Here is a 20,509-nt window from a genome sequence, read left to right on the forward strand (position 1 = left end):
GTGAAAATAGTTGGAGAAGCATTATAGTTGCATGCACAGAGAATGTGCAGGTAGAAATGAAATATAAAAAATATAAAATTTGAAAACAAGCAGAATAGACAGTGGTGGCTTGCGGAAGAGAGCACTACAAAAACGTTACATGGATAGTGCTGAACATAGAAATAAACCAGAAATACTAATTTTTTTCCTCGTCAGAAATTCCTACAGAGAGCGATGTAATCAACCAGCGATAATGAAAAAAGGGTAGGTGCTATATAGCAGTAAAAAAACCAAACAAGCCAAATTGAAAGAGACAAATTTAGAATATAACAAAGAACAATGATAAGGAAAACCATTAAAAGAAGAAACTATTGATGAATTTAACAATAATAGCTTATAATACAATGATAAAAGCATGAGAGATCAATGTGAAAAAAGTGAAAGATGGAGTGCAGCATTAAAAGTTAAGATTATTGACAAAGGCTCCAAAATGTAAAGTTTATGCACATTCTGCTTGTAAATCAAACTGATGTATAACCTATACAGTGCTGGAGATGATCTTGATCAACTGCAGATGAATATTAGTCCTTCTTTCTATATGATAATTCTGCAATAAAATATATTCTGCTGCTTATTCGAATGAGGCAGAGAATGCTAATGAACAGACTTCTTTGTATTGTGTGTTCATTATCCACATTTCTATCTCATATATATAAGGTGACCAAAGGGCATGTCCCTTGAAGGGACATAACCATATCTAGGTCGGCTCTATAATATAACTCCCATAATCGGCGCTTAATGAATAATATAATTTACTAAAGGCATTAACTAACTATAGTTAAGGTTATCTTTAATAATCACTATCTCTGAAGCGATGTTGATAATGCCTTTATAGGAGGACATATACATATAATGCTAGATCAGATCTGCGTGATCTGTACAATCAGATCAGCATGATAATCGAAGTTACAGGTTTAACACAAAATACATAGCTAATCAAGATGCCAAAATAGTGATACATATAATAGATGCAAGTTAAAAAGAAATGAAAATTAGCACAGATTTATGAGTTTGGAAGCAACATTGTAAATCAGACTTAAGCTAGGAACAAGGAAAAATAATGAACAGAGAACAATAAACACTTCTCATTACTAATTTTAGCAGAGGTAGAGTGAGACATTAATAAGGCTGGAGTAATTGTTAGGAAAAGAATAATTTAAAGAACAGTTGCACAACAATGAATGCAGGTATGATAAAGACAGTTTAAAAACTTGAACAATCAAACAAATAGCAGTGCAATGATATATTAGATGCGGGAGGTATCATTGCAAATTGAACAGAGATAAAGAAGAATTAACTGCAAATGAAAGATTGAAGAAATAGACAGGAAAGAGGAAAACAAATGCTATAGAACATGGCGAAACAAACTGCAGAACTAAGACACAGATTATGTCAAAGAGCTAAAGTGAAAATGAAGAATCCTGCAATATAGAATAGTATAAAAGCCAATGAACAGATATAAACTCAGAGAGTGAACATTAAATCTACATGCAAACTTATTAGCAAGAAAATGAAAATGAAACAGTTTTGGCAGCAAGTTTTCCAAAACAGTGAATCAATCAATGTAGGATCATCGGGTTAGCAAAGTAGTTTTGGTAGCAAGCCTTCCAAACTCAGAGAAAAAAATTTAAAAATTAAACTAAAATGTATATAAATTAATTTTGCATGCAAAGTTGTTAACAAGTTTGTAAAAATAATTCAAACTTAGATTAAAAAAACCTACAAAAAACAAGTTACAAACTTTTGCTTCTTCTCTCAAAGAGTGCCTCCAAGAAGGATGAGCTTCAAAAAGAATAATGGCAACCTTCATCAACTTCAACTTAAACAAGGATTAACAACCTGCTCTGATACCATGAAAGGAAATAAAAGAGCAAAAATATGAAAAAGAGATCCAAGTACGTTGATTGAAGAAATGTTACCAAAGTAGAGAGCAACTTGAGAGCAATAAACCAAAGCTTGAAGAGGAGATATGAAAGCTTTTGAAAGGGAAAAAGCAAGGAAAAACCTTTTATGTAGTATGACCGAAGGCAAACCCTAAAGAGAAAAATAGAAAGAGAAGGAGGCAAGAAGCTCATTACAATGATATCAAAAAGTAAAGATAGAGAGGAGAATAATCTCTTAAATAGAGATGAGAAGAGTTACAAAGTAATTTCCATATCTATGAGTGGCAACATTCACAATATGTGTATGCAATGTCACCATCCTTATAATGAGGATAAACTAATATTCCTTAATAAAATTAAAATAAAATAAATGACTTGTGCTTACACATGTACAAGAGGACAAATTAGATGTAAGGATTCCAAAGGAATATCCCAAACTAAAAACAAATAAGAAACTTAAGCCAATTAAAGATTTAATATTCTAACAAAACCCTCATGGAAAACAGCACATGTAAGAACATCCACGTACATGCAACCCACATAAACCTGGGCCTTCATGAAAGAGTTAGACCCAAATCCACTCTGATAACATGTAATCGTAATTGCATTTAATAATGAAAATGGAGTTTACAATATATAGGCAATACATTACGATGTTTCTAAACAAAACAAACATAAACAGAAGTGAGAAATAGAAACTACACAAACTAACTAAGACAACTAACATAACCATTAAAAACATTACATTATTTTAATAATTTATTCATTTGTTAAGTATGTTTGCTTTCCTATATTGATTACGATAGAGAATTTTGTAATTGATTTTAAGTTTGTGTTTACTCGTTTAATCATTTATCATTCCAAACAAATTTGCTCTTGTTACACCCTTAAAAGTCAAGAAAAATGAACATCACCAAAAAAAAGATTGGAACTTTTGAAGGCAGTAGAGAAGAATTTCTAGAGTACAGAAAGATAGAAACTTGTTACCAAAATGATAATCCTTTCCATTTTGATCGGGTTCCCAAGAGCCCATTTTATACCTAGCCAAACCAAAAAGGCAGCTTCGTTTATTATATGCACTAGAAGGTCATAATATATCAAGAATATGATATAAAGTTGCCAAGAATATGGTTCCACTACAAGGTCTAGAAGCTTGATTGGCAAGGCAATAGAAACCCAGTGGTTATAATGAACTTAATGTTAATAAACATCACATTTACTGAGAAAAATCTAAGTTATTAATCTGGGTACTAGCTTGGGTTTGGATTCAATTCATAGGCTTAGTCAGAAATAAGTTTGAGGGTAATTTAATCCATACAAAAACATATAAAATAAGAAAGACACATAGAAGTCATTAAGTTCAAACTACCAAATAAAATTCACAAAACAAAATCACCATAAAAATCAAAAATACTACAATATCAGTTGGTCGAATTTTGTTGTCATGATATATATTAATATTAAAAAAACATTGTCATGTGTCAACAATCAACCATCATCAATCGCGTATTAGTATCACATTAGCCTTTAAAAATAGCATCATCACCATCCATATCATGTAGGCATTGGTATGTTAGAAAAACCACGAGTAAGCCACTTACACTCTCATTCTCCCTAGCTAACTCATCCTCAAGGCCAAGTGCAGCAAGTTGGGCAATGGAGGCATCCAAGTTAGTATTGACTGACTCTATATCCCACTTGCTTGTAGCCACTTTGTTTGTCTGAGAGAAGGTACAAGTTGGAATGCAGCATAGACTAAATTTTCTACCTTTTTCGAGTCTAGTCATGCATGCTTTACGAAGTAGATGGAGTACATGCTCCAATTCCTCTTCAATGCAATTGAACTAGCAACCTACATAGTAATATAAATTTAGACTTTAAAATATAAAAAGAACTTGCAGGATAAAAGGTTTTTTTATAAAACTTTCAATAAAAGTTTGATCAAAACCATTATAGGTGTAAAAATGATTGACAACAGAAGTACCACCAACTGTAAGCATCAACTTCAAATTTGTTGTGAAGAGCATCAGCACTAAAGTAATTGCAGTGCACAAAATCTAGAAAATCAATCCTATCTAGATCCCACAAGTGAAGATCAATGAAGAGTATAAAAAGTGCTGTGTTGTACCCTTGGCTAACTTCAGTATTCCTTGTTGAAATAGAAACGATCTCAACACTTTGATATATGGGGCACAATGGAGAAACAAGATGTAGAGGGGTAATCATTTTGTTTCGTCTCTCTTAAATAATTTTGTATCGTTGTTTGAAGAAAAATTCTTTGAGGTATTTTTCCTTCTTAATGATTGTTTTCATCTTCACAATCATTGAGCACATCACATCTCTTCCAAACAAGTTAATATACATAACACATCGCAGTCAATATAAGCTCAAAATAACTATGGAAACATTCAACATGATTACAACATATGTCCTCTGGGATGATCAGCTCAATAGTTGTTAACTTGTAGTGCTAGACTGCCTCCATATAGACCAAATTTGACTTATTATCAATGTTACCCAAGTACTGGGGTACATCGGGACAGCGGGACAGCGGGACAAGTTTCCAGGACGAGAGAAAATGGGCCTCATTTTCGGGACAGCGAGGGGATGCCCAAGGGACGGTGGCAAGGGGAGGACAGGGCAAGGAGGAGTGTTGTATAGTATACATATAGAACTTGAAATGCTTGTTGTGAAATGGTGTTTCAGTAGAACATACCTAATTAAAATACTTGAACATAGCCGAATTGCAACATGAACTAGAACCATCGAACATTCAACATAGTAACATATTACATACCCAATAGTAACATTCAAAAAACAGAAGTAAAATAGAAATCCAAGTCCCCATACTAGCAGCAGCATGGTTGTGGAATGGCGGAGGTGGGGGTACTTGGGTACGTGAGTACCTGGTGCGGGGACGTCTCGGGGACGGGTACTCTGAGGTTTGGGAGGGGGTTGCAAGTCCCCATGTAACACTGCTTATTATCTCATTGCTTCACTTAGCTTCAATAGCTCAAATTTCAAGAATGTTCCAAATATGCCTTGTGACATGATGGTTCGTGATGAATATTAGGATTTCTCTGACCTTAGCATGCACTTGCTTGATCAAAGCAATTTTTTATCATGGCCCCAATTTGACATAAGAGGAACAGCAAACTAAAGGATCAAATGGTCTTACACACATAAGACTTCACCATTTCATTGATCCTGAAACATGCTATGTATCGATAATTAATCATATCAAGCCAGTAAAAAAACAATAAGAATGATGAAATAAGAAGTCTCCAATGAATATGACCAACATTTTCATTATCTTACTCTTCCAAAGGATAAAGCGGCAATAATGTACAAGAACCCTAAGAGATTAAAACAACTATCTCCCAATCAGCAATTAATATCCAGGTGAATATCCATGTGTGCAACGAAGTAGCAAAGTAATATCATATTCTCACGCATCATCCAAGAAGCTGCTAACGAAATGATCTGTCGGTGCTTTAGATAACATCAACCACTCCTGTTAGAGTATCAATGATAACAATGTTTGAGGATTGAATATGATCAGCGGACAATTGGCTAAAACAAGTCAGTGACTAATGGCATACAAAATCATATTGATGAAACAAGTCAGTGACTAATGGCATACAAAATCATATTGATGATGATTGGATCGATATCCTAACTAATTCAAACACAGACTTATAAAGGATATTAACTATTGATTATCGTATCTATCTACAAACTGATATCCTATGAAGAGGCATAATACCACTAAACTGTAATTATCTGTCTAAGCAGTGCCAAATCATCTATAAAAGAAGACTAACAAAAAGTGTTCTATTATCTTACCTTGGAAAGACAATGATTAAGTAAGAAGGCTAATATAAAAGGATGTGATCAAGCATGAAAGATCAGATCAGTGATTATAGCCTATGAAGTGATGCAGATATGAGAAGACATAAGTCACGTCTTTTACAACCAATCTCTTTGGTATTACATAGCATATATGTGGAGATTGAATTCAATCATTGGAGATTGAATACTTTGTAAATCAGATATTAAAAAGTCTTACAGAGTCATGATTATCATTTATCATCAACAATCCAATCAACAAAGTCCAAATGCTCAAATGTAGAAAATACCATATTTTGATAAAGGGTCACAGCAAACACTAACTCTGGAAAATTCTGAGCTTTGGAACCTGTCAAGAAGGAACATGCAGACTTCTGGCAATCACTTGGATCTTCTAAAAAATTCCAGAAAGCATATATTATTGTAAGACAAATAAAAGTATTAGTTAAAACCGTCTCTAAAATTTTTTTGCAAAGAACATCTAAAACCATAGAGGTGTGCCATGCTTCTGATCCTCGTCTTAAAATGTGTTAAGCCTGCACTTACCTTAACAAGGAGATGTCCATATTGCTGTGCAAACATCCAGTCAAACCAATCGGTCCTTTGCAAACACTCGTAATGTGAAAAGAGAAATTGATTTTGGATTAATTTTGCTTTACTTAGTGTCATATTAAGGATCAGAGAAAACTTGGCATAAGATTACAACCTTGTCAATATCCAAAGCCTTGGCTTTGTGATCATTTATGGAAAACAATATATTCTGGATCAAATTGATATTTTAAATAATATCAGAGTAGCGTAGCAAAAGTAGATTGTGTAATAGATATTTATAGAATACAAAGATAGTAGCTGTAAAGACCGAGCATTTCTGATTAAAAATCATCTCAAATGCTCTCTACATGGTCATTGCTTGAGAACAAGCAATCTTGGGATGGGTGGACAGTCATGGCCTTTATTTGACATAACAGGAACAGAAAATTGAAGGATCAAATGGTCTTAAACACATAAGACTTCACCATTTAATTGAACCTGAAACATGCTATGAATCGATAATTAATCATATCAATCCAGTTTAAAAGGGAATAAGAACAATTCCATAAGAAGTCCCCAAATAATACGCCCAACACTTCCACTATCTCTCTCTTCCAAAGAATAAAGCGGCAATAATGTACAAGGAATGTAAGAGATGAAAATGACTATCTCCCAATCAGCAATTAACATCCAGGTGGATATCCATGTTCACAACAAGGTAGCAAAGTAGAATCACATTCTCAAGCATTGTCCAATAAACTGCTAATGAAATGTTTTCTCAGAGTTTAAGATAACAGCAACTACTCTTGTTAAAGCAATGATGATAACAGTGTTTGAAGGACCAAATATGATCAAAGAATAATCGGCTAAAAAAAGTCACTGAATAATGGCATACTAAATCATATCGATGATGATCTGATCATTATCCCAGCTAATGCAAACATAGACCATTAAAGAATATTAACAATTGATTATCATATCTATCCACAAATAGATAACCTATAAAGAGTCACGATATCACTAAATCGTAACTATATCTAAGCAGTGTCAAACCATCGATATAAATAAAATTAATAATAAGTGATCTATTATCTTACCTTCTGAAGATGACAATTGAGTAAGAAGGCTAACGTAAAAGGGTGTGGGTAAGCATGAAAGATCAGATCAGCAATTTGAACTTAAAAAGTGATGCAGATATGAGAAGACATAAGTCACATCTTTTACAACCAAATCCTTCGGATATACAAGGTATGTGCATGGAGATTGAATTCAATCATTGGAAGCAGGGACTTGGATCATCAGAAGATCAGAATTATTATTAATAATTGGTGCTCATCAAAGGAGATAAATCGTACTATATTGCCGGCAAGCATCATGTGACAGCAACGTATGCTGTAACTCATCTATAAATTAAACACTGAAATACAGAATGTTATATCTGAATTCTATTAGGAACAAGGGGCCAATATATGGTGTAATATATATGCTGTAGGATTTATATCTGTTTGAAATAGTGAAATCAGAATTTTATAATATAGAATACACAAATGTTAGTACACTCCTAGTGAGGTCGGAGAGATGATGCAGTCAGCCCTAGAGCTCCAGTTGGAAGCAGAAGCTGAGCTGAAGATCAGGAAGGAACAGGTCTACAAGCTAAGGGCAGAGATGAACGAGTTACGGACGCAGACGGCCACTATGCCAGGGACGCATCCCTCTATCTAGTACTTATGCATTGATGTATTGCATTAGAAAATTTTGTTAATGAATTTTGTTGTATTGTCATCTGAAGACAACCTTTCTTTTTGGGGGGGATGATGTTGTCGGTAAAATGTATAATGTAGCCGATGGGTAGAGTAGTATCCGAACGGGCGCGTGACGCTTGAGTCACCCCTTCGAAAAGGTATATGTACACATCCGAGATGGACTTTGGAATCATTATTGTAATCGGAAATCATTGTAGTCATTGTAATCTGCTAGTGCATACATGAATAAAGTACCTATTCTAAATTGAATCGTGTTATACTTGTGTTGAACTTCTTACCCTATGCGGTAAACACCTAGCCCATTCCTTAATCACTTGCTTTCGCCCCTTGGAAAAATAGGTTGTTAGGGAGACGCGGAATAATTCCTCACAAGTTAGGTTAGTCTCAAGAAGGGCTATGGATGGGATCCTGAAGCCTTGAGGGAGCCTACTTGTAGATCAGTGTCCAAGGGCCCTATGACAAATAATTCTTCCTCCTCCTTAGAGTTGATGATTAGGAAGTAAGGGTTGGGGATTAAATATGGTAACTATCAATTGTATTATGAATATTTATTGTTCTGAAGTATTTTTTTTCTCATTTTGGCATAATAATATATAATACCGTGCATTGATTATTGGGATATTGGCAGCTTACTAGTAGGGGGCATTAGATTTTTCGTAGCATAAAGTTAAAAGAGTGGACAGAAAAAGGTACACTAAAGATTAGTAAGTAATGCTCCTCGATAAATAAACTACTTAGTCTACAATATTATTATCATCCACTATGACTTGAACAATGTTCCTCAATAGCTGTCATAACAATGTTAGCAATATATTGACCCTTCACCTCCCTCACATAATCCACTAACTTCAAAAAACATTGCCCCATTGGTGGACACTACAATGATAATGATCATTGCTCCATTAGAGAGCACTTAAGCAGTATAGAATCACGTACTAAACAAAAACCACTATAAAAATAAAAAATACTACAAGATCATTTGGTCAAACTCAATTGTCATTATATATATTTAAATATTAAAAAAACTTATAGGTGTCAAGAATCAGTCATTATTGATTAGTAATTAACATCATATGCCTCTTCAAAAAATATCATCATGACCAGCCAAATTAGATGAAATAGGTACTGGTATGTTAGAAAAGTCACAGATAAGTCAATCTCAACATCAAGTGTAATTTTCTCATCCTTTACCTAATAACAAGTTAGCAATTAGTATCAACTGAGATCAAGGGGTGGCAGCCTTGAGCACTTTCAAGTAGTTAGTAAATGAAGATAGACAATTTGTACATATCAAGTAGATAGTTTTGCATATTCTCATCAATAAAACCAGTGGCCCTAACAAGGAAAATCGTCTAATTTATAAAACTTCACAAGTTTGCTATCTATCATCATGTAAAGGACAGAGGATAAGATGTTTTGAGGTTGTTTAATATCAAGTCATATAATCAAGAGTTGCAGACTTCAAGCAAATTGTATTGATATACTGCTTACTAAGCAGCAGACGATATTGGACAATGAGGTTGTCCCATAAGAACATTTGATTTCATCAGTATCAAACGTGCAATATCTTTGTCAGGCATGACACCAAAATATGATATCAAGCATAATGATCTTATTGGTCACAACTCACCAACCTTATCAACATGCAGATCATGATTCTACCATTGATCACATTGAACCAATGTGATCAACATAATAAACAGCAAATTCAATATCTAACATGTTCATAATATGGCATCCCATATAAAGATATATCGATAATCATCAAGACAAAATGATATAGATGGAAGTACGGTGCATACTGAAGATATGACAATGATCTAGCAAGAATCGGAGATCATAATATCGATGCCATGAAGATACATACATATTGTAGCAAATATTCATGATTACACTAAGCAAGGAGAACTCTTAAATGCATTGAGCATATACAAAGGTGATCAATGTCAATGTCATTATTAACTCAATCCTAACCACATCCCACAAGTTAGGACCAATAATGAGTCTACAATATGATGCCCCATACCCTTGGCTGACTTTTATACCTCTATATGTAGATTCTTGTTAATGTAGGAAGGATCTCAACACTATAGGATTTGGGATTTAATACAAACAAAAGATGTACCAAATTGGTCATTTTTTCAATCTCTTCAATAATTTATGTAGTTGTTCAAACATGTATTCTGCGTAATTGTTCAAACAGTATGATATGGATCTTGAGAAAGGTATTTCGGAGCTCAGCTTAGAGTAGCCCCAAACATATATCTTGTGTGCTTCTCGTGTGGCTGTCGCTTTTGGCTTCCATTGACGACGTTTGGTCAGGTTTTGGGTTTCATCCTTGCTTCCAATTTTGTGCGTTGCATGCATTCTACCTTCGTGCTTTGCAGGTAAATTTGGTGCCTATTTCTCTCTTCATACGCCTGTGTTGTTTGTTGTCGAGAGTTTACCCACAATCTCCCTTCCTGCGTGTGACTATGGGTATGCTTGTGCTTGCCTGTCGATCCTCTGTCTGAAATTGTGTTCGAGCTTGCCTGCTGTCATCAAAAACTCTGTGAGCTCGGCTCCTGCTTTTCTGGTCACAGGGGACTTGTTTCTTTGATCATTGGGGGTTGGCACTTGTTCATTATTGTCTGTGGTTGTTGTCGAGTGCTTTACCTGACTGCTTCAAGCTATTGTGCATGGGTTGCTTCCATTTTGCTCTGTGTTCATAAACTTTGCTGGCTTCCTTCCTCCTGGTGTGGCGTCGGGCCCTATCTCCTGCAAACTCTTTGGTTGTCAGGCTTGTACAGTTTTGTTGGCTGTGGTAATTGTCCTGTTATCCTCAGTCCTGCGTGCTGATGGCATTTGGGGCAACAAAGTTCAGTGTTTGAGACTATGTTCAACCACTGCAGTCTGGATTTTTTTCGATCTGCTCTGCCTAGACATTTTGAACAGGGTCTCAAACTTTTGTCTGTGTGTGTGCAGCCTACATTGGGTTCCTCTGTTTATGGAGGAGACACCTAAATTGAAACCAACATATCATAGGAGAGCGGGTGAGGGGTCTGCACAGATGGATTTTGCTGACAGGATATTAGCTTTGGAGGAAAACAAACTCCTCAAGGAATCTCTCCTCTCTCTCACACAAAAATACACCGCACTTGTACTCCATGTATCCACCATCAATGTTGAGGCATCACGCATCAAACAACACGTTGATGAGAGCTCTTTTCATGCTGCAGAAATTAAGGACATTAAGAAGAAGCAAGATGAACTCCTTCCCTGTCATAATGCGCGGAAAAGAAACACAGAGACAGTTAAAATCATGGGATGAGGTCTGCAATAATGAGAAGTGACGACAGCAGCAACTTCCTTTAGCTGGAGTTGAGGAGCTTGTAGAGTCCAAGTTTTCAGACAAACAGGTTTGTAGAGCTAGGGAACTTAATTTGAAAGTTTGTGGCCTCGCATCTTCCATCACTGACCCAGTTGATAAAGCGTGCCTTCCTTCACAACCAACTAGAGCTATCTAGGATTCTTGTTGATAGTAGAGTATGGATAGGGCATGACTCCACACTTTTTATCAGATTTCTTAATGCATCAAATAGGCTGAAAGTTCTAAGGGCTCAGAAAACTCTTCCCTCTACCATCCAAAATCTATCTCGATAAGGATCTTACAAAATCACAAGTGACAGAGCTTAAACATGCCCAAACTTTAGTCGTTGGTACCAGTCTTGAGGGTAAATGGGCAATTATCCATAAACATAAGGCAGTTATTAGAGATAGTCCTCCACCTGGTTGAGAATCCAGGTTGGCTCCCTAGGTAAAATGACGCTCACTGAGCGAGGACGAGGTAGGAGGGTCAGTGACTCCTTAATTGTATACTGTTGGAACGTAATGGCACTCTTTGGTCTTTGCCTGGTCTTTCTATGGATGTCATTGGCACTATGAATGCTATTCTTGTTACTGAGACACATGAGAGTTTGACACGTCCTCTTCCTGGGATTCCTGGGTATCAGTCGCTTTCTATTCATTGAGATGAGGTCAAGTTTTCTAGGGGTGTTAGTAGTTATGGTGGGGTTGCCTACCTCATCTGCAATCGCCTCGTCGACATGACAACTATTATGCATTCTAACAACCTTGCTAGATTCATGTGGTCCATATATGCTTTGGGGAACTTGATTATTTTAGGGGACTTCAACACCCATACCAGACATCTTCAAGCCCCTTTTCACGATCGGTGAACTGACTCATTATGTACCTCTTAGTCTGATAGTGATACGATTGGTTTGTAGCGTTCCTCTAATAACATCGATGGCCCCCTAATGCAGTATGGCAGCCACCTCCTTCATCTGTGTCTTATGCTCTCTTAGTTCTTCACAAGCTCCCTTGCTTTCCCGATTATGGGTCATTTACTTGCTAGCCCCATTGCAATGGTGCTAGTGTTGTTGACTACGCCCTTGTCTGCACCTCCTTCATCCCCTTCATTAACCGCTTCTCTGTCTCCCACCTTCTGTTGGCTAACCATTCTTTCCTTAGTCTCACCTTCTGTGCTCCTCTCCTCACCCCCCCTCCCACCCCCATCTGCACCCTCCCCTATCCCTTTGCACTGCCCTTGCCTACCCACACCACCTATTCTTTCATGAATGCCCACCGTGACCTCTACATCACCCACTTCAGATGTTCTCTTCGGGCCACTCCCTTCATGGACCTATCTTGTGCTTCCACCATGTTCAACCTCATTTCCACAGCGATCCAGGATGTCGCCATCCTCTCTTTCCCGCACTTTTCCGCCCCTCTCGTTGTTGTCCCTCCCACCCCAATTCCTATCACTAGAATCATCAATTTGATGGCGATTGCAAGTCCTACCGCATTGTTTGCTCCACCTTCACTGATCAGGATGCCTCCTTTCCCCATGTCAAGCTCTCCTACTGAAGCTTCCTTTGTTGGAAGAAGCATCTCTTCTACCTTGAGTAGTGCATGTCTCTTAGCTCTTCCCTTCAGATCTCCCCAAAGCACTTTTGGAGCTCGCTCTTCCCCTACCACCTCACTTTCCCCATTGATGGATTTCAGCACCCTCGTCTCTCACATAGGCACCCTCTACAACATTCTTGGTCAGCCTTCCCTTTGCATCACCTCCTCCCTATTGCTACCTCTTTTCCTTTTCCACCATTTCCAAAGTTGTTAGAGACATTAGTTGTAGCAAGGTTATTGATGAGGAAGGGTTCTAGGAAGAGCTCTTCAAGCTAGGGATTTATATTCTTGCTTCATCTCTTGTTGCTTTCGTCAATAGAGTGGTGTGTATTGGCTTTCAATCATCTTGGTCTCGCCATAATATTCACCCGATCCACAAGGTTGGGTCAGCCTCTAATCTAGGCAACTACAAGACCATTATGATCGAACTTACTTTTGCCAAACTCTAAGCCACAGTTTTGCACATTATTCTCACAAGACAGCTAGACATATCAGGTTGCAGGACCAGAGGCCAAATTAACTTCAAAGCGGATTTTTAGACTACAAATCATATTCTCACCCTCAGGGTCTTTATTGAGGAGGCTAGGCACTGCTTGGTGAAAGTCTCCTATTGCTTTGTGGACTTTCGCAAAGCCTTTGACTTTGTCCCCTGCTCGGCGTTATTTTAGCAACTCATAGATAGTGGGGTTTCTGAAGCTCTGCTCGTGGCTATCATAAGACTTTACGAGAGCGTTGTTGGTTGTCTTAAGACTCCTCTAGGCTTCTCCAATTTTATTTAGAGTTCTATTGGGGTCAAGTAGGGCTGCCCACTTTCTCCTACACTATTTGGTATTTACATTGATGAGCTTGAGACTTATCTAAGAAGATCCTCACTTCCCAAGGACGGTTGTTTTCTTCATTAGGTCTTGAAATCCAACCTTCTTTTTGTTGATGACATGGTGGTGTTGTCCTCCTCCCCTGAGGGGTTGTAATGTCATTTGTCTAGTCTCCTTTTGTGATTCTCAGCACTTGGTGGTTAACTTGGACAAGACCTAAGTTATGGTTTCCAACTAATTGAAAACCTCACATCTCCACTTCTACTTCAGAGGGTCTAAGATCGAGATAACCTCCAACTACACCTATTTGGGCATCAAGTTTTCTAGGCCACGTTTCAATTTGAGACCGACCATGATGTTGAGGGTCAACAAGGGCCTTGGTTCACTTGCTTTGCTTGAGAGACAGTGCTTCACACACCATTTTCAGGATACCATGTCTAAGACGTCTACCTTAGACTCCTTGGTTAAACCTACTATCCTTTATGGCTCGACCATCTAAGAGCCCTGTTGGCCACTAATTGGGCTTCGGTGGAGAGGGTGGAGATTCTTCTTCTTCGGCACTTCCTCCGATGTCAATTGACCAATCCTACCAATATTATCTTGGTCGAGTTTGGTGCTCATTCCTTTAGACTTTGCACAATCTTTCATATGGTTTGGTTACTTCACATACTCGGGGGCTTTGCAGACTCTATTGGCAAACACCGGTATTCCTACCTAGCATGTTGTTCCTCATCTTTGATTGCGCCCTCTAACCCCACTGGTCATGCTAGATTTTGGTATGCTTAGGTCTCCAATCTCATCTCCATGGGTATCGATATTGAGCGCCTTCCTTTCAATACTCCCTAGACGCTCTCACTCATCTCCTCCCCCTGCAGGAGAAGCTAAATGAGATTATCAAGATGGACATCTACAGAAGGTTCATTCACGTGACTTGGGTCAACCCAACATGGAGCCTCCACCCTTGTATGGCCTTTTATGCGGAGCACTATATTGACATTCAAGATGGCATCATTGTTCGACCTTACTACTCTTCTCGACAATGGCCCCATGCCTTACGCATCTAATTAGGCTCTTTTAGAGTTGACTCTCACCGGCTTTGTATCTAGACAAACCACCAGAGCAACAGAGATGAGCGGATTTGTCAGTGTTGTGACATGGGTGTGGCGGAGACTAAGATCTTCATGGGAGGTTTTATTGCTAATTCAGAGAGTGCAAGTCCCTCTCCTCTTTCTTCAAGTATGATGATCAGCAATGCCTTGCACTCTATCTCCGAGAGGCCTTTCATCTTCGGGATCTCACTCTATGAAAGCTATCCCCCTTTGGATCTATGTCCTTTCACCATCTTACCACTTCCTTCTTCACTCCAATTACCTCTCCCAAAGAAACCAAGCGAGCTGGGGAGCTGGGGGGCATCTACTATTACTCGCACCAAATCGGTGAGACCACGCAGAGATCATATGTACATACACTATCAACAACAACAGTCCCCCTCTCTCAGGAGACGGGCTTGGACTTCTCCACACACAAATAGTTATCCTTTGATTCTGGGCTACTTTTTGATGACTACGAACCAGTACTTGTTTAGCAATCTTATAGGCTCTCTTCTAGTGTTATTTCTCTTTGTTTGCTTCTTGCTTTGTTTGTTTCCTTTTTCTCAAACACCATTTGGTGGTCTTGCTGCCTTCTGACCTTTGTTTGTATCTTCAAACCCTTAGGCCCGTTTGTGGTCTCTTGTTGGACATTAATACTTTATCTTATCTTATCTTATCAAAGAAAGATTCTTCAAGATCTTGTTCTTTCTCATTTATGATAGTTCGTCTTCTCTTGCTCATTGAGTCAATGTTATCATAAATTTCAGTATAACAAATCATAATCAATGTGAGCTCAGCTAAACTAAGGACCTATTCAACATGATCCCCCCAGTCATCCACTTAATATTTGCTGCCCTTACAATGTTAGGTTGCCTCCATATGGACCAAATTTGACAAACAATCAAATTAGAGTTTGCTAGAAATTAAGATCTTAGGTTCCCTATAATTGCAAAATAATATAAAATGCATAAAATGAAAATTGCAAGATACACAAATTTGCCCCATTATATAAATATATAGTATATAGATAGGAAAGTATCTTTTGGGAAAAAACACATATAGCATCAATTTTATAGCTAAAACATTTAAAATATTGTCCATATAAAAATATAGATAGAACTTGGGGAAATCATTTCTCCTTAGTTCAATAAGCCTTTATATCATGTGCAAAAACTCCAATTCTTGCCATTCTGAAAGAAAAAGAACCTCCTTAAATATGTTTGAAGAATTGACATAATACTTGAAGGGGTATTAGTCACACTTATTTAAAGCTGTCATTTATAAATAATCAATAATTTACTAGTGATTAAACTACAATTATTTTAACAGGATATCCTTAATAGTCCTTGCATGCATACATACATATAGTTTTATGACCTTGTATTAGAAGAATATATAAATGTTAAAAGGGTGTGACCCTCGAGAATATTATTTTCTAACAAAAGTGCCTACAATAACACAAAAATTAAAAAGCACTTGTTAGTGTTACCGCACAATAAAAAAAAAATCACCTCAATTTCCTCAGTGTTAAAACCCTTCTTGAAAAGAAATTGCCTTCGAGGAGTTGGAATCAATGCAAACAATCATCGACAGTTTGGTAGCAGCCCAGTTTTTGATTCACAGCAGTTTCTCAGAAAAATCTTAGATCCACTGTTTGGCTATCCACAAATTCTGCATAGGCTTTAATTGTCTATAAGACTGCAAATATAATCCTCGCTACTTAGAAAAATAAAAGAGAGCTCCTTACCTATCCAAGGGAAAGTACACTACTTGGGAAAAGCTCATATCTACGAAGGTTGTGCCTGTTTCATTTTATTATTTGAATTTCAACATGTAAGGTAGCTGCAATGACAAAGTTGGGTTTTCAATATGCCTATATCACTCCAAAAGGTAAAATTCTCCTTACGTGTGGTTTATCAAATTTCCCTCATGAAATCTACATGCTTTTATGTAGGATTTAGCGAGTGAAGCAATTCCACAGAAGATCATCAAACTCATAAAATTTATCATATGTTTATTATTTATGTTAGATTTAGCCAAATTGAGTAACTATAAGCATTCAGATTAGTCTGATTTGGTAAGCGAATTACCTCATTGCACAAAATGCTAAGAGACTCCCCAACAAATTGAAGTTTTTCAAGATCAATAGGATGCAATGCTTTCAGGCCCTCCTCTGTCTGGATAGGAGTATGTATTACAGGACCCTTCGTGTCTTCAATGTCAAATTGTATGCCGAATGCCGGCAAAGGGGTAAGTATATCTGAAAAAATGATTACACCATCAGGACGGAATGCTCTCCAGGGCTGCAAAGAGATTTCCACAATCAGATCAGTTGTCTCTGACCTCTCACGGAAAGATGGATGTTTCTCTGCAACCTTTCTGTAAGCAGCCATATACCTTCCTGCCTGACGCATCATCCATGCCGGTGGCCTTTCCACAACCTCACCTCTTGCTGCTTTCACCAATAATGGATCTGAGAATTCATGCAAAGGGAAAATCATTGTCAGCTCAAATTACTCAAGGAAACCAAAGATAAATCTCCCTTGATCAAGTGTATCAGCCAATTCACACAGAAGCTATGCAATGCATACTAGACTAACTATTAAAGGGGTCAATAAGTTATAATAATGGTTGGAAATTGCCAAATGAATGAATATGGAAAGTTCAAGATCTTCAAAGCAACAGAAAATAATCTACCTTGGTCAGACACATCAAGTCTGTTCAACAAGAAGCCAAAATGCATCCTAGCCAAGTAAAACAATGTGTTTTTTACATTATAAGAACTGTTTGGTTAGTTGCTAAGGGCGTGCAAGCTCTTCAACGCAACACAGGAGTTGATCTTCCTGAGTCAGTTGCATTAACTGTTTCAGTCAAAGGTTGTGCAATGCATACCATACAAATTAATAGGTGTGTGGGCTTCCATGTTACATGCACTTGTTCTTCGCACCACCAGCATAGCTAACCCACTTTTGCATCCCAATGTGTGTAGCAGCCTTAGGACAAACAGAGGCTATACAATACATGCCAGACATATAAGCAAATGAGCTCCAGTTGGTAAATGCCATTTAGTAGCACTGTTTGATAAATGCCACTTATGCGGCCCTACTCCCAGTGACATCCCTCTCTGCAGGACAGAGACAAGTTTGTTTTTTATCTTATTGCACTTGGTTAATTTTATCGTTATAATGTAATTGAAAATGTTAATGCTATTTGTTATGATGGTATCGGTGCTTGGATATATGTGTTATTTGGATAACATGATGCTTAGATATCACAGATGTTGATAATGTTATAGATGTAATTGATTGTATATATGATCACGCTTATAGCACAACTGTTACTGGCAACTGCCAATGCCATTGCAGGTGAGCAGGAGCATGGACGGGACTTTTGAGCTTGGATGAGTTGGCATCTGACTTAACTTTTTGTCTGCAGAGAACTTGATAACGTTACCTCTTTACATATCTTAATGTTAGTATGTATACTGGTCTGGGTCCTGTGGTATTTGACATTTCAATGTGTTGTTCATGTGGCTTGTGATGTCGAGGATATATATATGTGTATGTGTATTGTAATAAGGACCTACTGTCATTGTGCTTTGGAAGTTCGAGAGTCCTTTGTGACTCTGTCTCACCTTAGGTTGATGTGCTAGGGGTCCTATCTTGCGCTTGTCAAGTTGCTTAATTGAAGCTTGTTTAGTTACTAAATCAAAATTTAAAATATTTCTAGATGAAACTTGGTCCCTTGCACCGATGAAGTGCAAGATCCATGCAACATGACATAATGGAAATTCAATAATGCCTTTCTAGCTCCTTGCAAGGGGGAGACTATACATACATACATAGATATATAGGTCCCCATATGCACACCCATACCCAAATTGGGACTTTGGCTTTCTTTGGGATTCCTTGTGACCGTGTTTTCTTTTAGCTTTCACTCATCAGGAATATTACTATTACACTAGTCATTCTCTGAGTGGTGATACATGGTTTGTAATCGGATCCTGGTAAATATGTATGCTTGTTATATTGGATTTTGCACAGTGTACCTTGACTTGCCATGAGTTGAGCAAGCCATCTGAGTTAGTGACCCAAGCCATTCTCAGTGGGTCAAGATGACCCTGACTCATGACTCAACGAGTTAGACCTTTTGACTCACGCAAATCTCCAAGTGTGCAAATCAGGGGCTGACTCACCAAGTTTGAGCCTCCTGACTCAGCTGGCATCAATGAAAAGTAATCATTAAAAAAATTACTTTTTTTTTAACCTTTGTCCCCTTAAAACATTCAATTTGAAATGCTTAAGTCACGACTAGAAATTGCATTTGGGCTTTATCATATTATTTTTGACATCTTAAAAATTCAAGAAAATGATTTACATCATGCCTCGTGAAGTTTTTTGGTAATCAATATTATTTTTGCATTGCCCCTTGACCCTGCTGGAGGCACTGCCCCCAAACCCCCGCAAAGGGTGCGGCCCCTTGACCTTGCCAGGGGTGTTGCCCGCAAACCCCTATTTTATTTTTGAAGTACACACTTTGAATTTGCGCAATACGAGTCTTTAGCTACACTCTTGTCATTAGTCTTCTTGGACATTACTTGAAGTATACTTGTCGTTTGGAAGACAAATTTTCCTTTTGGGGGGGGGGATGATGTAGTCAGCATAAAATGACTATGTTGTGTTTGATAATATCGGCTATCTGTTAGTGTATTGTTTCTTGTCAATGTATTAATTTGAGTTTGTAGTTATGTGGTCAATGTATATTTATGTATTGGATCAAATTAACTTCTATTTGATGATGTTATAGTCTTTAAGCTTTATTCAATAATGGGTGCATGAAACAAGGTTTAAATCCTTAAAATCTCTAAATTTCAAGGGTTTTTTCGAGTCATTCTCATCAAGTCTGAGCCAAGTCCAAGTCTGGGTACTTTGGTTTGGCATGTGACCCAGACTATATTATGAGGATTTGTTTGCAATTGTGTTCTCACTGAGAACATAGTTCTTCGCTACAGAATAGTGATATTTGATTGATTTGGAGAATCATAACTGTTTATATGACTAAATGGTTTTCAGTTGAACCCTGATGATACTTTTGAGATTACCATTACCTATGATGTGGTAATGAGCCCTAGCTCTGTTTTGTGGTTGTGGGAATGTGTCACTATTTGCCTCTGTGCAGTGTTGACACAATAGGTGAATTGTTCATTCTTTGTATGTCACATTCAGGTTTTCAGCGTGCCTGTCAGTCAGATTAGTTATGTTCATATCTCTATGATAGGAAAAATGTTTTTCCATTGGCATTGATTTTGACCCTAGTAGCTGTTAACTAAAACCATGGTTAGCCAGGAACTAACATTACCATCTTATGATAGATATTGTTTAAAAATTAATTTATTTCTTCTTGTGGAAGTGTTAGTTTTATTACATCAATAGTTAAATAATAGGATTAATAAATAATTTTAAGAGTATGTTAGTTTTTGGAAGTTACTTTCCTGTAAAGCAGTTTAAGTAGCTCGCATATTAAAAACAAGGCTTTATAAGCCAGCTGATTGCAATGTATATTTAATCTGGATGTATGATTGAAGATTAAAA

The 20,509-nt window shown here is 37.4% G+C and overlaps 1 protein-coding gene across 1 annotated transcript in view; it reads right to left on the minus strand.

Annotated features, from left to right (window-relative positions):
* The window catches only part of HEME1 (Uroporphyrinogen decarboxylase), a 110,854-nt gene that overhangs the window by 78,259 nt on the left and 12,086 nt on the right, over positions 1 to 20,509 (minus strand). Inside the window, exon 3 of the mRNA XM_089800697.1 lies at positions 17,009 to 17,391. Coding sequence (XP_089656823.1) covers positions 17,009 to 17,391 — 383 coding nt within the window. The remainder of the gene's footprint in view (positions 1 to 17,008; positions 17,392 to 20,509) is intronic.

The sequence above is a fragment of the Cupressus sempervirens genome, chromosome 9 (assembly GCF_028749045.1).
Source record: "Cupressus sempervirens isolate cs-2001-9-10 chromosome 9, ASM2874904v1, whole genome shotgun sequence".
In the NCBI taxonomy this organism is placed as follows: Eukaryota; Viridiplantae; Streptophyta; class Pinopsida; order Cupressales; family Cupressaceae; genus Cupressus; species Cupressus sempervirens.